Source organism: Haliotis asinina, chromosome 4, assembly GCF_037392515.1.
Source record: "Haliotis asinina isolate JCU_RB_2024 chromosome 4, JCU_Hal_asi_v2, whole genome shotgun sequence".
In the NCBI taxonomy this organism is placed as follows: domain Eukaryota; kingdom Metazoa; phylum Mollusca; class Gastropoda; order Lepetellida; family Haliotidae; genus Haliotis; species Haliotis asinina.
In genome coordinates, this window is record NC_090283.1 from 46,223,175 (window position 1) to 46,243,267 (window position 20,093).

Sequence of the window (20,093 nt, forward strand, 5' to 3'; positions counted from 1 at the left end):
TTGTGGTCACATCGCAGACCCGGGTTCGATTCCCTGCATTGTTACCAGTCACAGCGTTGGGGTTCGGTGTGTATGGGTGACTAAATCAGCCATGCTCACTCAAATCTCAGTTATCTTCATATTGATATGCAATCTACACAATTCCCGTTATACCCGTCTGCGTTTCTGTTATTAGACGACCCGTGAAGGTCCCGGGGTAGAATAGGCCTTCAGCAACCCATAAAACTTGAAATAACTGTGCTTGTCATAAGAGGCGACTAACGGGATCGGGCTCGCTGACTTGGTTGACACATGTCATCGGTTCTCAGTTGCGCAGATCGATGCTCATATTGTTGATCACTGGATTGTCTGGTCCACACTCGATTATTTACAGACCGCCACCATATAGCTGGAATATTGTTGAGTGCGGCCTAAAACTAAACTCACCCACTCGCTCTGTTATTAGACACTAATGTGCTGTGCCTGGGTCAACATAGCCTCTCTCTCGGTGTTAATTTTACCTATCATTTTAGAATGTGAACTGGAAATAAAACCATATGAGTTGTATGAATAGTTTTGTTGACTTCCTGTGTCTACCGACCCGTGAAGGTCCCGGGGTAGAATAGGCCTTCAGCAACCCATGTTTGCCATAAAAGGCGACTCAGCTTGTCGTAAGAGGCCACTAACGGGATCGGGTGGTCAGACTCGCTGACTTGATTGACGCGTGTCATCGGTTCCCAATTGCGCAGATCGATGCTCATGTTGTTGATCACTGGATTGTCTGGTCTAGACTCGATTATTTACAGACCGACGCCATATAGCTGTAATATTGCTGAGTGCGGCGTAAAACTAAACTCACTCACTCACTCCTGTGTCTACCATTCTCGTTCATTTGATAATCGACTAAACACACGCTATACCCTAAGTAATGGCTTGTTAGGTTATTCACTGTAACTCAACACTAAGATCAAAATGCCGTACTCAGTAGGTTTTATTCCTTTATTCTGATTGTATTACACTGTTTGAATACAAGTATGAAATGAAGCAATGGAATTCCACTATAGTGAGAACCTATTCATATTTTACTCATGGTTAATCACGTTCATATGTTGTAGGTATACCTCTAAAGTATGACAAAGAGTGAGTGAGTGAGTTAATACTTAACGTCACATTGGCAATATTTCAGCCATATCGTGACGAGAACATTTTGATACTGAAATGAAATATGTATACATTATAAAATCCTGTCGTCAAAGGGCAGTAAAACTACTAGAGCATCACATTTAAAATTAAAACTAGTGTGGAGAGTTAAAACAATTACCACTATTCGGACAATACAACATAAAATACGGGCTGCAGATCGCCAACAACTGAAGGTAGATCACCACACTAGGGGCCATGGGGACTTACTGTACCTTTGCTACCTGCGTGGACCCCAGATGGATTTACACCATCCCCTCAGCCGTTGGCGATTATACTGAAAGTTAGCCATTATTAAAAACAACAAATATACTACGATTAAAAGTTTGGTCGTACTAAATTTACATAGAATGTTTTGGACTTACGTACCCTCTCAGGAGGACAATAATTTTACAATACTTCAACCCCGCTCGAGGGCACAGCCACTAACAATCTCAGTTATTAATCTAGACTACCAATAATAAAATATTTATCTATTTACAATTCTGATAACAAATCTAATTCTTTTAAGAAGGCAATAATTAAATGAGAGCTGGTATGAGTAAAAAGATCCTGCATAGTTCGTGAGTTAAAATACTGATCCCTTGTGATGGAATACTCTACACAGTCAAGCAGGATATGCTTGACTGTGATTCTTTCATCACAAGGGATGCAGAACGGAGGATCCTCACCTTTCAAAAGGTATTCATGAGTATATCGTGTATGGCCAATACGACATCGCCTCATAATGACCTCCTCAAATCTGGACTGACAACCCAAGTGGGTATAACCAATATAAGGTTTTATTGCATGTAATTTATTCATACCCACTTGGGTGTCCCACCTCTTTTGCATCAGGTCTCGGATGTACGATCTGATTGTAGCTTTATAATCAGAGTATGGGATAAGAAGTGGAGTCACGGGTTTCTTCAGTGCTGCCTTGGCAGCAAGATCAGCCATTGTATTGCCAGAAATGCCTACATGGCTTGGTAACCAACAAAAGACGATGTCGTATTGGCCAGTAGCAAGATTATTAATTAATTCAATTATTTCTATTAAAAGTGGATGTTTACAAGAAATATTTTTGATGGCCTGAAGGCAAGAAAGAGAGTCGGAAAAGATAATATATTGGTTATGTTTAGGGTGTCTTTGAATATATTTGAGAGCTGTTAATATGGCGTTCGCTTCTGCAGTAAAAACAGAACTGTTATTTGGAATTCGAGAAGATATTGTTCTTGATCCAATGACAGTGGCACAAGCTACTGCACCACCGTCTTTGGAACCATCTGTAAATAAGGGTTTGTAATTGCTATATTTAATTTTTAATTGATTATATTCTTGTTTATATTGTAATTCATTAGTTTCTGATTTTTTAAATGAAGTTAATGTTAGGTCGACTTGAGGTCTAACCAACTGCCAAGGAGGAGAAGAAAGAAGACGGGATGGAGCTATGTTTTCCAGCTCAATGCCGGCCGAAGAAAGAAAGGGTTTAATTCTATGTCCTAGGGGCGGGACAAGAGAAGACTTTTTGTTGTATAAATCCTCATAAAGGGGATTGAAAACACAGTTATAGGCAGGGTTAGATTCATTAGAGTATAATTTAGTAATGTACTGTAAAGCTAACTTTATACGGCGCTGCTCAAGAGATGGTTCATCAGCCTCAACGTAGAGACTGTCAACGGGAGACGTTCTAAAGGACCCAAGACAAAGTCTTAGACCTTGGTGGTGGATAGAGTCTAGAAGTGTTAAGTTGCTTTCACAAGCTCCACCATATATGATGGATCCGTAATCTAGTTTCGAACGGATAAGTGATCTATATAAGTTAAGCAGGGTAGTTTGATCTCCTCCCCAATTAGAATTTGAAACAACTTTTAACAAATCTAGTGCCTTCAGACAGTTGGCCTTAAGTGATTTAATATGCGGCAAAAACGTCAAGTGGGAGTCGAAAATAAGACCCAAAAACTTGGCCTCCTTTACAACTTTGATAAGTGTATTGTTTAAATACAGTTCAGGGTCTTTATGCGGTTTGTATTTGCGGCAAAAATGTATGCAGTTAGTTTTGGACTTTGAAAATTTAAAGCCATTTTCTAAACACCATTTATTTATTTTGTTTAAACATAACTGCAGTTGCCGTTCAATGGTATGCATATTTTTACCACGACAAGAAATATTAAAATCATCCACAAAAAGTGATCCATCAACTGAATCGTTTAAAACCTTGGATAAACTATTGATCTTAATGCTAAACAATGTGACAGACAATATACTACCCTGCGGAACACCTTGATCCTGACTATAATGGTCAGACAGGGTAGAACCCACTCGAACTTGAAACTGTCTGTCATTTAAAAAGTTCGATATAAACTGAGGCAAACGGCCTCGTAATCCAAAATCATGTAAATCTTTTAAAATCCCATGTTTCCATGTTGTGTCATATGCTTTTTCTAAATCGAAAAAGATCGACACTGCGTGTTGTTTATTAATTATGGCATTCTTAACAAAAGACTCCAAACGCACCAAATGATCGATAGTACTTCTGTTTTTACGGAAACCACACTGTATATCTGTTATTAGGTTATTGGTTTCCAAGTACCAAACAAGTCGATTATTTATCATGCGCTCCATGGTCTTGCAAACGCAGCTAGTTAGTGAAATGGGCCTATAATTGGAAGGATCAGTATGATCACGTCCAGGTTTGGGAATGGGAACAATTATAGCATCTCGCCAAGACGAGGGAAAGTTTCCAGACGTCCAAATATCATCAAAAATGTTTAAGAGCGTTTCTAAACATGATTCTGGTAAGTGCTTCGGGAGTTGATAATGCACGTTATCAGCTCCTGTAGCAGTATCATGAGCCTGGTCAAGAGCAGTACGAAGCTCATGGATCGAAAATACTTCATTGTAATCTTCCCCATTATCTGAAGTGAAATTGATAGGTGTCCTTTCTTGTTGGTTTTTATACTTTTGAAACCGGGGTACATAATTCGACGAGGAAGAGTGTCTGGCCAAAGTTTCTCCAAGTTTATTTGCAATGTCAGATTTACTAGTTAATATTTGGTCTCCGTCTTTAAGATGTTTAATGCTAGATTGTGAGCCCTTGCCCTTGATTCTCTGGATCATGTTCCATACTTTTGATATCGGCGTACGCGAATTGATTTTCGACACATAGTTTCGCCAAGATTGACGTTTATTTTGTTTGAAGATACGTCGTGCTTTTGCATTTAATATTTTGAATTTGTTCAAATTATGGACCATAGGGTGGCGACGGAAATAATGCTCAGCCTTTTTCCGTGCCTTCCTAGCCTGTTTGCAGTCGTTGTTGAACCATGGTTTTCGTATGTGTGGAATCGTAGAGGACTTTGGAATGCAGTCATCGGCTATTTTGTTCAGTTCATCAGAAAAGAGTTGGACGGGGTCAGGAACTCCCATAAACAGTTCAGGCTTCAATCTGTTGGATGAAAGTGATTCAAACAAAAGCCAGTCAGCTTCGGTAAAGTTCCTTCGTGACAAAGGAGGGACGTCAGATGGACATATAGCTTTAAGAATAGTTGGAAAATGGTCACTTCCACACAAGTCGTCATGGACTGACCATTCAAACTCACCCAGCAGAGTAGAGTCGGTAATTGATAAGTCAAGGGAAGAATATGTTCCTGTACCAGGATGTAAATAAGTGTTGGAATCATCATTAAAGAGACAGATATTGTTGGCAGAAATAAAATGTTCTAGTATGTTACCTTTGCTGTTTGTATGTGTACCTCCCCACAAGGGATTGTGTCCATTCATATCGCCCATGATGATACAGGGCTTAGGAAGTTGGTCATAAAGTGCCTGCAGATCGACAGGCTGCACAGAAAAGGAAGGAGGAAGATAGAGAGAGCACAATGTAAAAACAATGTGCATCGTTACACGGACAGCAACGGCTTGAAGATGGGTATTTAGAGGAACAGGACTGTGAATGGTGCCCTGTCTCACTAATATTGAAGAACCTCCAGTTGCTTTCGGCCCATGAGGAGAAAAGCAGTGATATGGAGTATACTGTCGTATATCGATGTGATCGTTTTCTTTAAAATATGTTTCTTGTAAACAAAATGCCGATGGCTTAAAATCTTGTATAAGTAAATGTATATCATTAAAATTGTTCTTCAGTCCCCTACAATTCCATTGAATAATAGTATTGGAAGTGTTCATGGAGGCTTAACTGGAGATCGTGATTGGGAGGAGTGTTCACTCCTATGAATTGGTTGTGAAGGAGGAACGTCTATCTCCAGAGGTTCATACGAGTTATGAACCTCAACAGATGCAAGAACTTGAGTGGGCGTCTCCACGTTAGTGAGCGCCTTTCGTCTTTTCTGTACTTTCTTTTTCTCTTTTCTAGTTAAAGTTGCATCATCGGTATGTGTACTTTCCATGCAGTGAGATGGTACATCACGAGTAGGATTGTCTGTTTGTGAAGTGGTTGATTTCATATTACTTTTCTGAGATATGTCAGAGGGTTGGTGCAGTACAGTCTGGTCATCCTTGACCCAGGAGATGTCGGTCTGACATGACACGGAGACTGTCTTACAAACTCGAGTGGAGGATGCAATTGCTGCGGAATATGTTTTTACATATGTTTGAGCAGGAGATGGTACTAGTTTTTTTGCTTCTTGGTAGGTTATGTTGTTTGTGTGCTTAATTCTTAAGATTTGGGCTTCCAATTCAAACGATGGACAGGATTTAGAAGACGCCATGTGATCACCATTGCAGTTAGCACATTTGAGGTCATTTGTGCACTCAGAGCTATCATGGGCTCCAGTGCCACGGCAGCATACTACCATCTTGCTACGACAGAACTTAGCACCATGACCAAACTTTTGACAATTAAAACATCGGAGTGGATTTGGTACATAAACCTCCACCCCGATGTTGAAATATACAGCCTTTAGTGATTTAGGTATTGCAGGTTGAGAAAAAGTGAAAAGATAGGTGTTGGTTCTAACAAAGACACCATCTTGCGCTTTTCTGGAAAAACGTTTTACATGTGTGACTCCTTGAGATTTTAATTCAACAGCAATTTCCTCCTCGCTCATATCAGAAAGACAGCGAGCAACATCTCTCACAATGCCTCTGCTCGTGTTCAGTGTCTTGTGCACTGAAACAACAACGGGAGTATTAACAAATTGTTGTAAACCCAACAGATTGACTGATTGTTGTTTCCTCAAACACTCCACTAGTAAGGCACCAGTCCGTATTCGTGTGACATTCTTAACATCTCCACAGACACCTCTAATGCCCAGTGAGATAGCAAACGGGTTTAGTTTTAAAGGACTTCCGTCAACTGATGCAATTGTGATAAACCGTGGCCAAGAATCAGAAATATCTGGAGCTACCTCCTCATCAGACGAGAGCACATCTACATGTCTGCGTTTAGTTGCTTTGCAGGAACCAGGTGAATTGTATTGAGACCTGGTATAACATACGAATTCAGCACCCCTGCTCCCCACCCACCGTGGAGTGTCAACAAGGACGGTGTCAATTTGCACCGGATCTCCAGGATGCTAACACCAGGGATACAGGGGTGGTATACTCCAGTAAATATGACATGAATAGCTATATTTGTCCAAAAGATTAGTTGTCAGGCTGGTTCGGCCCATAACAATAATCCAAAGACATATAGAATTCAGCGGTCAACATCACCAGATTGGCCCATGAGCCACCGCCTTCTGGCATAGGACTCTAGGCAATTTCCTCGATGCAGAGAAATAAAATCTGACTCTGAACAAGACCCAAGACCCAACAGTACAATGAAAATGTGCAAAAATAATCCCCATGCACAGGGCCTGGCGTGACCAGCCGATTGATAGAACCGGGCCCATTCTACCACCCGTCTAGGTGAAGTCAGGGCCAAAGTGGTGTGTTGAGCAATAGGAACACTGGTCCTGCTCCTATGCCCTCAACCACCAGGGTCCCCTTCTCCACCGACACAGGGCCGCAACCCACGGCAAACGGGTTGGTGGACCAAATATGCCCCCGGGTCCACAACGGGGGGTTGGCGAGCACTTAGCGTTACCCAGCACCCACCACGAGGAGGTGGCTCGCCACGGGTGCCTGACAAAGACAGAATTAATTTCGACAAAGTCTACATCAACACAGGAGAGCTGGTCAACAGGAAGTCTTGCAGGGGAGAGGAGACTGGAGAAGAAGTACACATGCAGCACTGACCCCCTCCCTACGGTGGCTATCCCCAGTACTGGGAGGTGGAGAACAGAGTCAGTCTCGACAAATAACTCTCAGACATCTGGCTCATCCTGGAGGTTGGAGTATGTAGGGTGGGAGGAGGTGAGGGTCGTATATTGTATAGCTGGACGTCCTTACTCCTACTGTATGAATGTCGTTCACAGTACTGAACACGACGGGATATTCAGTGAGATATGGAAGGAGGGGGGAGAGGGGGGCACTCTCCCCAACACAGCAAGGGCATCACAAACACTACATTACGGCGTTGTCAGTGATGACACCAGGAAGAAGATTGTCTTCATTGATGTGAAGGAGGAGAAAGTCATGTCGATGTCAGACAATTTAGACTCTACTGAACCACTGTGACCGATGTTCGGAGTGTATAACACCACCGTCAGCATGTGACTTGTAGTGGGCAGCGACATCAATATGCCGTAGGAGAAGAAAGTCATGATTGCCAAGGCGCTGTCGGGATAACAGTGATAGCGATTTGAATTCTGAAACATTCCAACTGTATCCTAGTGAGGAACACTTCACCACTTGATAATATCTTCTCTGTGGAAAAGGACGTTTACAGTGATCATACTACTCTGTCACAATATACTATTCAGTATTTCCACAACACAAAGCCAGTAGTAGCTGATAATGCTAAATACAAATTATGTTATATGCAGTAATGTTCAGAATGTTAAACCATGCATGACCGTATTGTACGTTGGCCTAGAAGTTAACACACTGGACTTGTGATCCAAAGTGTTAGGGTCCTAATCCATCGAAGTGCCAAAAACCTTTGCAACTTTAACCAATACATACATAGCCCCACGTTCAATACTGATGAACACATGACCTAACCCTCGCACAAAAACTTCATGCAAAGGCTGATTCACTGTGCCACCCACATGGTCACTTGGTTGTCTGCAGACCTCTCTGGAGGTACACATGTGTGTACGTTTCATCAGATAATGTATGCTTTACATGACATTTGAATAGCATATGTTGTAGGAATTATCATTTGGAATGTTTTGACTATTATCATTGTGTAGTTTGAAAGAAAGCCTTTTATTGAAACATGGTAAAGAAATGCAATCAAGCGTTGTGTCTAAAAAGTTGAAGTGTTTTATTTGATAGTCTTCAAATCCTCTATTTGAAAATTCAGAAAAGTTATATTCAAATGCTGAAATTAATGTTTTAGCCAAAAGAACCATTTTGTTTCTTTTAGTTTCTTAAACCTCATCGATGGAGTGGTCATGTCGACTAACGAAAATCGTTATTTCTCCTATAATTATGTAATAAGACATGCAGGGATGTGTGTGCCTAGTGAGATAACAAAGACTACTTGAGAAACAAAACAACTTGTTAAAATCCAATCAGGAATCTTGTTTTTAATAGAGTGAGGCAACAAATGTTGCAAGGGTAAATATATTTTGTAATCTTGCTCTTGAAAGTACAACACACCTATTCTAATCATGCAGTGACGAAGTGCTAAAACTATTCTTTAGTTCAGCGAGCACTAGTGAACACCGTCAGCCAGTTCTTGCAAGGAAACTACAATACAATACAATACAATACAATACAATACAATACAATATAAAATCAGGCTACAGATCGCCAGAAACTGACAGCAGGGCACCATACCAGGGACCATTGGGATTTACAGTACTTTTGCTGCCTTGCTGGATTTACATCATCGATCCCTTGCAGACGATTATTTAGAAACTTAGCCAAACATTAAAAGAACAAAAATTGTATATCTATGGGTCATGGAGTTCGGTGTTGTATAAGTCCGTATCATTATTCAAGATTAAAAGAAGGTTGAATGGAGAGGCTCTGGTTAATGATAGTAAAGCTTGAATGAACACCCTTATCCGTGTCATGCAAACAGCGACGATAGGGCTTTGCTGAAAGCATCTGGAACACGCAATTCTACAGACTAGTGTGCGTTAGTGGGAGAGAGACTGAGTGTCTGTGAAGAGTACAAAAACAGTTAGATATGCAGTTAAAATGTTTGACATGCTGTTTGTGAAAATAGCTAGCTTTTTTACGTGTGAGAGGTCAGACATATTTCGGTTGCTCCAAATCTTTCACTGAATTCTGTTTCTGTGAGTGAGTGAGTGATGGCTGCGGTGTGTAAACAATCGAGTCGGGACAAGACAATCCAGTGATCCTCAGCATGCGCATCGGTCTCCCAAAAGTGGGATACGATGACATGTGTCAACCACGTCAGCGAGCCTGACCAAGCGATCCCATTATCGCCTCTTGAGTTACTGAACATTAATTCTAACCTGGATCTTCACAGGTCTAGGAGAACAGGTACATCTTTACAACTTAAACTTTAAAAAACATACCCCACAAAGAGTGCAAACACGAAATAAGACGACTCTACTAATAGCAGAACGAATTAGATGGCTCACTTTATGGTGATAAGGTGCCTGACTATGACATTGTGGCTTCAGATCCCAGTTGGAACCCGTGAATGTCCCAGGGTAAAACAGGCCTTCAGCAACCCATGCTTGCCTTGAACTAACGGGATCGGGTGGTCAGATTGTGCAGATTGATGTTCATGCTGTTGATCACTGGATTGTGTTGTCCAGACTCGATTATTTACAGACCACCGCCATATAGCTGGAATATTGCTGAGTGCGGCGTAAAACTAAAGTCACTCACTCACTCACTCACACAAAGACCTAGAATCTGTGTTTCACTGAGAAAATTCCAAATATAACGCGTGACTCTACAATTGTAATGATACTACAGGGCGAATGGAAAGGAGTAGATTAGTAGTTATAGGACACAGTTCACTGGATTTTCTATGCCTAGAAAACAAACTAACGTTACCCCTAAATTATGTGGATTTTCGATTTTGTAAATATTTTAATTGTATTGTTTTTGTGTGTGCATTGTATGTGATTATCATCCCGGTGGCGCAGATGACGTCCATCACTGGTGTGCCCGGTCCAAACTGGTGTTACAGACCGCCGTCATAGTGAGTGAGGAAATATTTAATGCCATATTGGCAGTACTTAGGTCACATCGTGACGAGAACAGTAGATAAATTAAGCCACTATACATCTGTACCTTATTCACAATGTAAACCTGTCGTTTAATACCGTCGTCATAAAGTTGTAATATTGCTAACTGCAGCCTTATACAAACTGACAAACGAGACGATGATATATCATCTGGTACGTTTCAGGCATACTTCGTTCACAAAATACACATAATATGTTAACAATTGTAATGCAAAAGATCCCGCGTCATCGTCCGGAAGTGACGTACGTGTCAACAGAGGAATTACTCACCAGTCCAGGTAAGTGTGTTGTGTTTCTTCTGTCAGTTTGTCTCCCTTTACACTGTTAACCGATCGTTATTCAAGGTCAAATGTTGTCTATATGTCACTATAGTAGCCGGATTCTGGAATTGACAGGTATACTTTCATTTATGCAGCATATTGCCTCCAAACAAGTGTTAAGTTACTGCACAATTTCCTACTTTCGGTTTAGATCGTGCTTCATTCACAATAGCCATGATTCACTGAACTACTGATATGAGATTCTCGGTCGTTGAGGATCAAGTCAGCGCGACCTTGTAAGGAATGCCTTGCGTTACGCTACATCGGTATTTCATTGAGAATAATTAAATGACAAATACTGTACGAAAACGGTTTGTATCTTAGATATTCGAGCTTGCTGACTGTCACGCAACATATTCCTGTTTTTAAATAATTGTATAAGCTTAAAAGCAAGTAGTGTTTCGTTATTCATGCAAACTACAACCCATTGTGTCTGCCGACACTGTGTGTACAGTTCAGACGCGCTCCTGTACCTAACAAAATGTGACTTAGTGGGTAAGCATAGGGGAAACGGGCCTCTGCCATGGCCGACGGGAACATAGTGGAATCCAAGGTTTATTTACGTATAGTGCATTGTGTCTCAAGACCTGCACATGGATGTGGAAATGGCTGGGATTTGGTTAGTGGAAGTGTGTTGTAACTAAACAGTTGTCTCTTCCGTGATAGACATGGAAATACAGCATTCCGTTTGGTTTGGGAATTTTAACATCGGAGGATATTTGTAGGCACAAATATATAAAATATAATGTTTAAGCTTTTCAATGTGGGTGCAGGTAGTGGATTTGTATTGCGATAGATAGATCCAGAATGTGCATTATGATAGTTTTGTGATTATTAGGACTCACACTGTAGTGTTCACATTACCACGTACTGGATTTGTGTACACTTACGTACAGCAATAGTTGACTTGACAAACATATATATACGGATTATACGGAAGCGCTGAAGGGACATGAGTATGAGAATTTTTGTTATATATATTTCGTGCGCACGAGATACTAAAATGTGCGCACGATATAATATAGCGTGCGCACGATATACGAAAGCGTGCGCACGTTATAATATAGCGTGCGCACGATATGACGGGAGAAGATTTTTTAAATCATATATCGTGCGCACGAGATACTATAGCGTGCGCACGATATACTAAATTGTGCGCACGAAATACTGATGCCTCGTGTCGTGTCAAAGCCATTTGAAACCATGTCAGTGTTGCAAGATTTGCTAAATCGAGCGCACAATATGCTATATCGTGCGCACGCTTTGTTAAAGCGTGCGCACGCTTTGTTAAGGCGTGCGCACACTATATCATATCGTGCGCACGCTATGTAAAATCGTGCGCACGCTTTGTTAAATCGTGCGCACGTTTTGTTAAATCGTGCGCACACTATACTATACCGTGCGCACGCTATAGTATCTCGTGCGCACGATTTAACATTTAAAAATACGTGTCTCCTTTCATTTTGTGCGCACGCTATGTTATATAGTGCGCACGCTTTATCATATCGTGCGCACGCTTTGGTATATCGTGCGCACGTTTTCGTATAACGTGCGCACGCTTTCGTAAATCGTGTGCACGCTATATTATATCATGCGCACGCTATAGTATCTCGTGCGCACGAAATATATATTAACAAAAATTCTCATACTCATGTCCCTTCAGCGCTTCCGTAGGATTACAACATTTATCGAAAACGATTATTTGGATGTTAATAAAAGGTTAATATAATATCTTCCAGAATGGACGACTTGCCCAAGTGTACTGTCTGTCAGCAGCAGTTTACCCTGAAGGGACCCGCCCCCTACCTACTGCCCTGTCTACACACTGTGTGTGAGACGTGTGTGACATCTGCAGCTGGTGGTGTGATATCATGCTCCACATGTCAGAGGGAGGTCAACCTCACAGACACAGCCCTCCAGAAGGATGCAGTGAGACAGAAGGAAATATTCCACCTGACAGTCAAACATCGACCCACAGAGCTTTTATGTACACACGAAGATGACGGCAATGAAGCCGTGTGTTGGTGTCAGGACTGTGAAGAGTTCCTCTGTGAAAACTGCCAGAACATGCACAACAACTTCAAAGTTACCAGGAGTCATGTAGTCCAAAACTTTGCTGACTTGAAACTGAATGTCTCGACTGTCCCTAAATTTTGCAGTATTCATAAATATGATCCCCTTTATCTGTTTGATCAAAGCTGCAAAAAAATAATCTGTGCAAGATGCAGAATTGAAGACCATGCTGACCACGAAGTTGAGAAGGTTGATGTGGCTGCTGTTACTGTAACAAAACAACTGGAATATCATAAGAATGAACTAACAACGTTACAGACTCACCAACAGTCATACATGCAGAGGATTAGACAAGGCACCGAAGCCACTGATAAAACACACGTTTCTTTGAAAGACAATATTACTCACGTTTTCCGGTCTTTGAGATCTCAACTTGATCAAAGACAAAAGGACCTTCTCATAGATCTGGAAAATCATACGAAAGAGACAAAGGCATCACAACATGCTCTTCTCGTCGCCTGTGAAGAAGACATGAAGACCTGTACACGGGTTTTAGACTACATCAACCATGTCCTACTCTTTGCCTCAAAGTCAGACATCCTGGGCCTAGAGAGATATGCTGGAGAGATGACTCGGACCTGCCTGGACACTGCCGTGACTCAGACATATGTAGCACCCACAGCTGTCTTCAACACCAACAGCTTGTCAAACCTGAAAGCACACGTATCAGGATTTGGTGCCATTTTGACGGTGGATATGGATGGAAAATCGGATGTGATTGCTGGTAATTGAACTATTTCATGTATCGAATTTCTTAATGTTTTGTGTCTTATGTTGCAGAATGTCGCGACCCTTCATCATGAGTGAATAATTGGAAATCAAGTTTTAGGCTTATGTTCTTGAAAATGTAGCGTCTGTACCATGCAGAGAAACAATGTTCCACTGTCTATCCGTCTAAATTTCTTTTTGTGCTGTTTCAGACAGGGGTACTCAGACTGATGATGACTTTATGGCAGACGTGGAAATGAAACACAAAATGGTAAGTGAAAGGAGTTGCAGTGCATAATTAATATTCTCATGCTTACAACCTGTTCGTAAAGTGTTGACACCTGCTGACCTTTGCATAGTTCGATAATCAGACCCATAAAGATCGGGGTTAGAATTAGTCTTCATGCTTGTCGTAAGAGGCTACTAAATGGATCGAGTGGTCACGCACATTAAGCTGGTGGACACAGGTCATCATATCACACCTGTGTGGATGCTCGCTCGATTATTTACTGACTGCCTCTATACTGCTGGAATATATCTGAGAGCGGAGTTAAACCAGAAACAAAGCAAGAAAAAAAATAAAATCCCCACCAAGATAAATGATCATGATGTTCATTACCGGATTTTCAAGAGTCATTATTTACAGCGCTCTGCAATATTGTTGGTTTGGACTCTAGATAACAGGGAAACAAAGTTTTTTGCATGGAGACGTTATGAAGCAATGCTTCTCAACGGTCATGGCTAATATCAATCATCCCATCAGACGTTTCAGGGTTCTTTTTACTTATTTGAATTAAGAACATGATAAAATTACATGAACGAAATGCACAATATGTCATATCATATGTTGCAGGACATGCAAGAACTAAAGACGAAAATCGATTCAGACGAGAAGCACATTCAAAGGCTTACAGATCTTACAGACAAGCTTAATTCTCAAACTGAAACCTTGAAATTAGTATGTACTTTAATCGAATTATCGAATGGTTTACTTCCTTTTTCTGCATGTTTCATATATTTAGAAATGTCAGCATCTACCATTATTTTAACACAGTGTTGTGAAACGTATAAACTATGCGGAAAAAGGAAAGTTGTCACTTAAATCAAAACTAGAAGCAAATACGTATGTGAGATCTGTGATAGTTACATTTCAAACAGAAATATTTCCCCACAATTTGACTGAATATTTAATGCAATGCTATGTTTACATTGCTGCAATTCGCTTAGAAAAAGACAACGTTGCCAAATTAAAACCTACACAGTTCCTTCAAAGAGTACAGGAGTGGTCATATAATGAGTCAGGGTATACACACGTCTCCTAATGGACGATTGACGGCATCAACGGACGATATACGCCAGCTGGAATCCTATTCCGTAAGTCAAAGAGTGTCAGTCTAAGTTCCTAACGGTACACGCAGTCTTAGGTGACGGTCAAGATGCTCTCAGAGATGTTCATTGTGGTTCATGTCACGACCAAGACAATAATTCGTTATGGGCGTATTCTGGAACAATTCTGGCGGAGTTAGTTATTTTGTTGTCGTGCTGAAAAAAAAATCTTGATCTTTCTGATATGGACGTTCTTGGATCTGGCCCGTCTGCTCGAATCAGTTTATCAATTTGCTGATGGTGGCCTGGCTACAGTCAGAGGGTCTTACCAGAGGCGTTGTGAAGACCCGATATTGGCTGTACCAGCCACTTTGTGACGTTGCTAATGATAACTCTCTTTTGCCCAGTATTTTACATACTCATTCCATTGAATTCGCTAGATTGTAAACAGAATATGTCACCGACAAATGGTTCCCAAATGTGATTATGACCTATTGTGTGTGTCAGAGTACTGTCACTGTCACCACCTTATTCAAGTCGTGGTTCTGTAACCGTTCATAACTGCATTCCGTAATGCATACAGATATGTATTTTTTTTAAATAATACACTTGTTATTAAATGCAGACAATGAGAGGATATTTCTCGCGCCATGTATGTTGTATTTTCAGCGCATTGATGAGAAAGAAGCCATTGAGAAGAGGGATGCCACAACAATAGATTTCTTGCTTGGTAAATTCGTGTTTTCCTTCTGTTTATGAGAAGACTTAATGTCAGACTTGAATACTCTTTGGTCTAAGTCACTGATTGAGGCATGTGAACTCAGTGCCTTTTCATATCGAAGTATCAGCTCACTATAAAGAATGTAATATCAAAAGCCCCTATGTCTCACCACACGTGTGGTGACGTGCTTATTGGTGTTGCAGGTGTGGCCTGGGAATGCGATGTTTATATGCTGAAACCAGGAGCTGCAGACAGATCTTTCATGTTAAAGTGTGAGTACATTTATAATGTGTTACAGTATTATTTACATATTTTGATATTCAAACCTGTTCGTGCAAATAAGGATAAAAGAATAATAAAATATAATGGCAGTTTCAATTGTTCACCCATGGGGATAGTGAAGACATGCTGGCTCGGTTGATGCATGTCATTCCTACTTGTATCGCTCAATGCTCAAGTCACTGTATTGTCGAGCCCAAACTCAACTATTAACAGACTGCTACCATATGTATTATTAGTGATGTGGTACTAAAAAACTTGGAAGGGAATCATAGTCATCTAGTGGTGTTCAAACGATTGTAACATTAGTTGTACCTTGTTAGTTTATCTTGATTTGGTCTCCATGAGGTAATCGACAGGCATAGACATAATTGTTGTCAAAGAAAGGATGTGTGTGTATTAGATCCAGGTTTCACAAGCAAAATCACATTATGAGTTTCCTTATTTTAAGATATTATTTTAATCGACACTTATAAAATTGTAAATGGCGTAATGTATTTATAGTTTTCGCTTGTGGGAACCCTGCCAATCTACACACGGTACGTAATCCATAACGCCTACCTCCCACTATGCAGACCCTTTAAAACACCCCCTGTTATGGTTTTCGGTGCAAAAAGACTATAGCACTCACTTCAGCTGTGTTAAATCCGAACGGATTTAACCAATCAGACAACGGCTGATATTTAGGTTTCGGCGGGACGTACATAGGGTATCCTCGCTTACTCGGACCCCACATATCCTGAAACGGACGATTTTCATGTGAAACGAAACTTACGTTCATTAATTGTACTCGCTTCCGGACCCGGGCGGCGAGTTTTCTAACCATTCCCATAGATTTCCATTAAAAAATGATACAGTTATCCGGACGGAAAGATCTGTGTGTACGCGTGCATGTGTATGTGTCACGTCAATACCGTTCACTGCACGACTATGTGATTTCATTCTTATGCTATCGGATCGGCATTTGAAAAAGAAACTATGGACGAGTGTCACTCAGGTTCTTAGGATTTTTCCGGGTATGAGAACATCTCATCAGTAACAAAAACACATTTTCAGTAGGATTACAGTAAGCTACATTGTATTTGTATTGTGTATAACACTTATAAACCAACCCCTACTACCTGTCGCAAAAATAACCTGCCGCATCATCTAAGTCATGTGATCCAGTCCGCATGTTTACTTTCTGCAGATAGCATAAGTTTCACACATGCTACGTGATTACGTCCGAGACAACCTCACGATTTGTAACGTGCTTTTAGCCTTCCATGTATTATCGGTACACTTATATGTTATGATGATTCACTGTTACTATTATTGACTGTTGATTTATTGATATACATACACTTTTGCTTTCACTTAATTTTCACGTTTTGCTTGTTTGATCCAGTTAACGAGTAAAGAGTTGTTTCATCCAGTTAACGAGTTTTGATACTGTAGCCGGTGATCCTTTACTTCATCAATATCTACTTAATCAATAATATTTAAAAGTTTTAAAAAAAATATTCATATGATCAGAATAAAGTTTCACCAGAAACATGGCATACATATTTTAAAGATGTTTTAAATCCAGTATCACATCATGACTGTGACAAGGAATGGGAATTGTCTTGTCATTTTACAACTGCATGGACAAGGGACAGTGGGGAAGTTTTGTGATCACAGGCCTGGGTTCGATTCTCTGCATTGTTAGCAGCCACAGCGTTGGGGTTCGGTGTGTATGGGTAACTAAATCAGCCATGCTCACGCAAATCTCAGTTATCTTAACAATGATATGCAATCTACACAATCCCCGCTATACCACGCCTGTCTGCGTTTCTGTTATTAGACACTCATGTACAGTGCCTGGGTAAACAAATCCGCTGTCTCGGTGTTTATTTTACCTATCAATTTAGAATGTGTACTGTAAATAAAACCACATGAGTTGTATGAATAGATTTGTTGACTCTCTGTATCTACAATTCTCCTTCATTTGATAATCGACGAAATACACGCTACACCCGGAGTAATGGCTTGTTAGGTACTTCACTGTAAGTCAAAACTAAGATCAAAATGGTAGGTTTTATTGCTTTATTCTGTTTGTATTACGCTGTTTGAATAGTACAATTTACTCAACTGTAAATCCTGAGCACTGAAATTCCACCATAATGAGAACCTATTCATATGTTGTAGGTAAACCTCTAAAGTATGACAAAGACAGAGTCAATCTCGACTACGTCCACATCAACACAGATGGAGACCTGGTCAATAGGAAGTCGGACACCAGACCTGCAGGAGAGGGAAGACTGAAGAGGTACTGGGGCACATGCAGTATTGTCCCCTTCCTGCAGGATGGCTGTCCCCAGTATTGGGAGGTGGAGAACAGGTTCAGTCTGGACAAACCACTCTCAGGCAAGTGGCTTATCCTGCAAGTTGGAGTATGTAGGGAGGAGGAGAGGGACGTGTATCATTGTATAGGTGAACGTCCTCACTCCTACAGTATGAGCGTCGCCCACTGTACTGAACACGGAGGGATATGCAGGGTGATATGGAAGGAGGGGGAGTGTGTGCTGCATCTGCCTGACACAATCCCCAACACAGCAGGGTTATCACACACACTACATTACGGTGTTGTCTATGATGACGCCAGGAAGAAGATTGTCTTCATTGATGTGAAGGGGGAGAAAGTCATATTAACTTTAGACAATGTAGACAGTAGTGAACCACTGTGGCCGATGTTCGGGGTGTATAACCTAGATAACACTGTCAGTATGAGACTTGTAGTGGGCAGCGACATCAGCATGCCGGAGGAGAAGAAAGCGATGATTCTCGAGGCGCTGTCTTGATGGTGATTTAAACACACATACATTTGAAGAAGTTACTTTCTTCTGAGAAACACTACAACTCGATGGCATCTTCTTTTTGTGAAAAAGACGTTTACAGTGATCGTGAACGTGACATTGTCATATATTAACACACAACTCCTGTATACACATCACAAATCTGTTAGTAGTTTACGATCTACTCTGCTAAGGACTAGAATCCAGCTTCTGTAATTATGAAATGATACGACATGCAGGGATATGTGTGCGTGGTGAGCAAAGTTGAAAAGTTAAAACATAAAAAACCACTAGAAAACTTGTTCGTGATAACATTCCGCATATGAGTGAGACGTTTCACTACAATAACGTGAGGCAAACACATTTCGCAAGGTAATGATACTTTCTGTCTAACGCATTTGTGTGCGATATTTTTCGTTACAGAACTAGGTTATGTTATGTCCATTGTTCTGGCAGGTTGATTGTGTAACAATCTGCACGTGCAGATGTTGCTATGTGGATAACAACTGTATTTATGCTGTATTTATGTTATATGGCAGGTGGACCGTTTAACCTGAGGTAGATAAGTCAGATCTCGGCCTCGCCTCAGTCATTGTCTTTTCTCCCCAAGGAATTTTGGACGGTAATGTTCAAATATTGTTTCTCTGTTTCGTCTCGAAACAACATTTGGAAATTACTTCAATAAAAGTATCAAAAAGGGTGTGAATACGGCGATACCGTCCAGCGGCCAATCAAAAATAATAACATGAAAAAGAATCGAAGATTAAACGAAACTTACCTGTAAATGGAAGATTTAGATTATATTTACCAATCACAATTACAGATTCTGGCCAATCCAATACTGAACTTTCGGTGAATCGCATATATATAATAATTATCCTTTTCGATTTGATTTTTATTTGTTTCTAACAATAAATCTGCTAGTCATTGACTTGAAAATGGTTTTAAATCAAATATGGTGTTAGTCGCCACATCAACAAGAGTTTCTATACAAAAGTGACTTCAGTATAGGATGAAGTGTATACACTAGTTTCAACAAACGGTCTGGTTTGAATGTGAAATACGTTTCATTTCGATGACCAAAAATATTTATTTTAACAGTGTATTGATAAATATTTGGTTTGGAATGCATCTCTGGCATTGTCTCGTTAAAACCCGAAACTCAAGAAACTCTTACCAACACTTATCTGTTGGATGCTGAAGAGGCTGAAGTTACAAAACGTTACAAGAGGGTGCTATGTTGTGCTGAATAAAGGAATTGGTCACCATTCGATGATCTTTTTATGTACCCTTCTATGTCTCGAATACATCAATAAGTCGAATGTATTACTTGGTCCGCAGGGATTTGACTCATCGGGATTTGACACTATTGGAAAGGACTATATAAGGACTTATAAACAAGTGACAAAGTGCACTTGTAAATACCGAGTGAATACTGTGTGCTCAG

At 40.6% G+C, this 20,093-nt stretch overlaps 1 protein-coding gene across 1 annotated transcript; it reads left to right on the top strand.

The window, feature by feature from the left end:
- The first annotated feature begins 10,652 nt into the window (after positions 1 to 10,652).
- LOC137281596 (probable RING finger protein 207 homolog) lies at positions 10,653 to 19,916 on the top strand. Its single transcript, XM_067812929.1, has 7 exons — positions 10,653 to 10,681; positions 12,463 to 13,520; positions 13,717 to 13,775; positions 14,358 to 14,462; positions 15,500 to 15,560; positions 15,755 to 15,823; positions 18,000 to 19,916. Exons 2-7 carry the CDS (start codon positions 12,464 to 12,466, stop codon positions 18,650 to 18,652), a joined length of 2,004 nt encoding a protein of 667 aa, XP_067669030.1. The 5' UTR covers positions 10,653 to 10,681; position 12,463; the 3' UTR covers positions 18,653 to 19,916.
- The last annotated feature ends 177 nt before the right edge of the window (positions 19,917 to 20,093 follow it).

Coding starts and splice junctions, on each gene's coding strand:
- LOC137281596 (XM_067812929.1), top strand. CDS start 12,464: ATGGACGACTTGCCCAAGTGTACTGTCTGTCAGCAGCAGTTTACCCTG. Junction 14,463..15,499: donor AAACTGAAACCTTGAAATTA/GTATGTACTTTA, acceptor TTGTATTTTCAG/CGCATTGATGAGAAAGAAGC. Junction 15,824..17,999: donor CAGATCTTTCATGTTAAAGT/GTGAGTACATTT, acceptor CATATGTTGTAG/GTAAACCTCTAAAGTATGAC.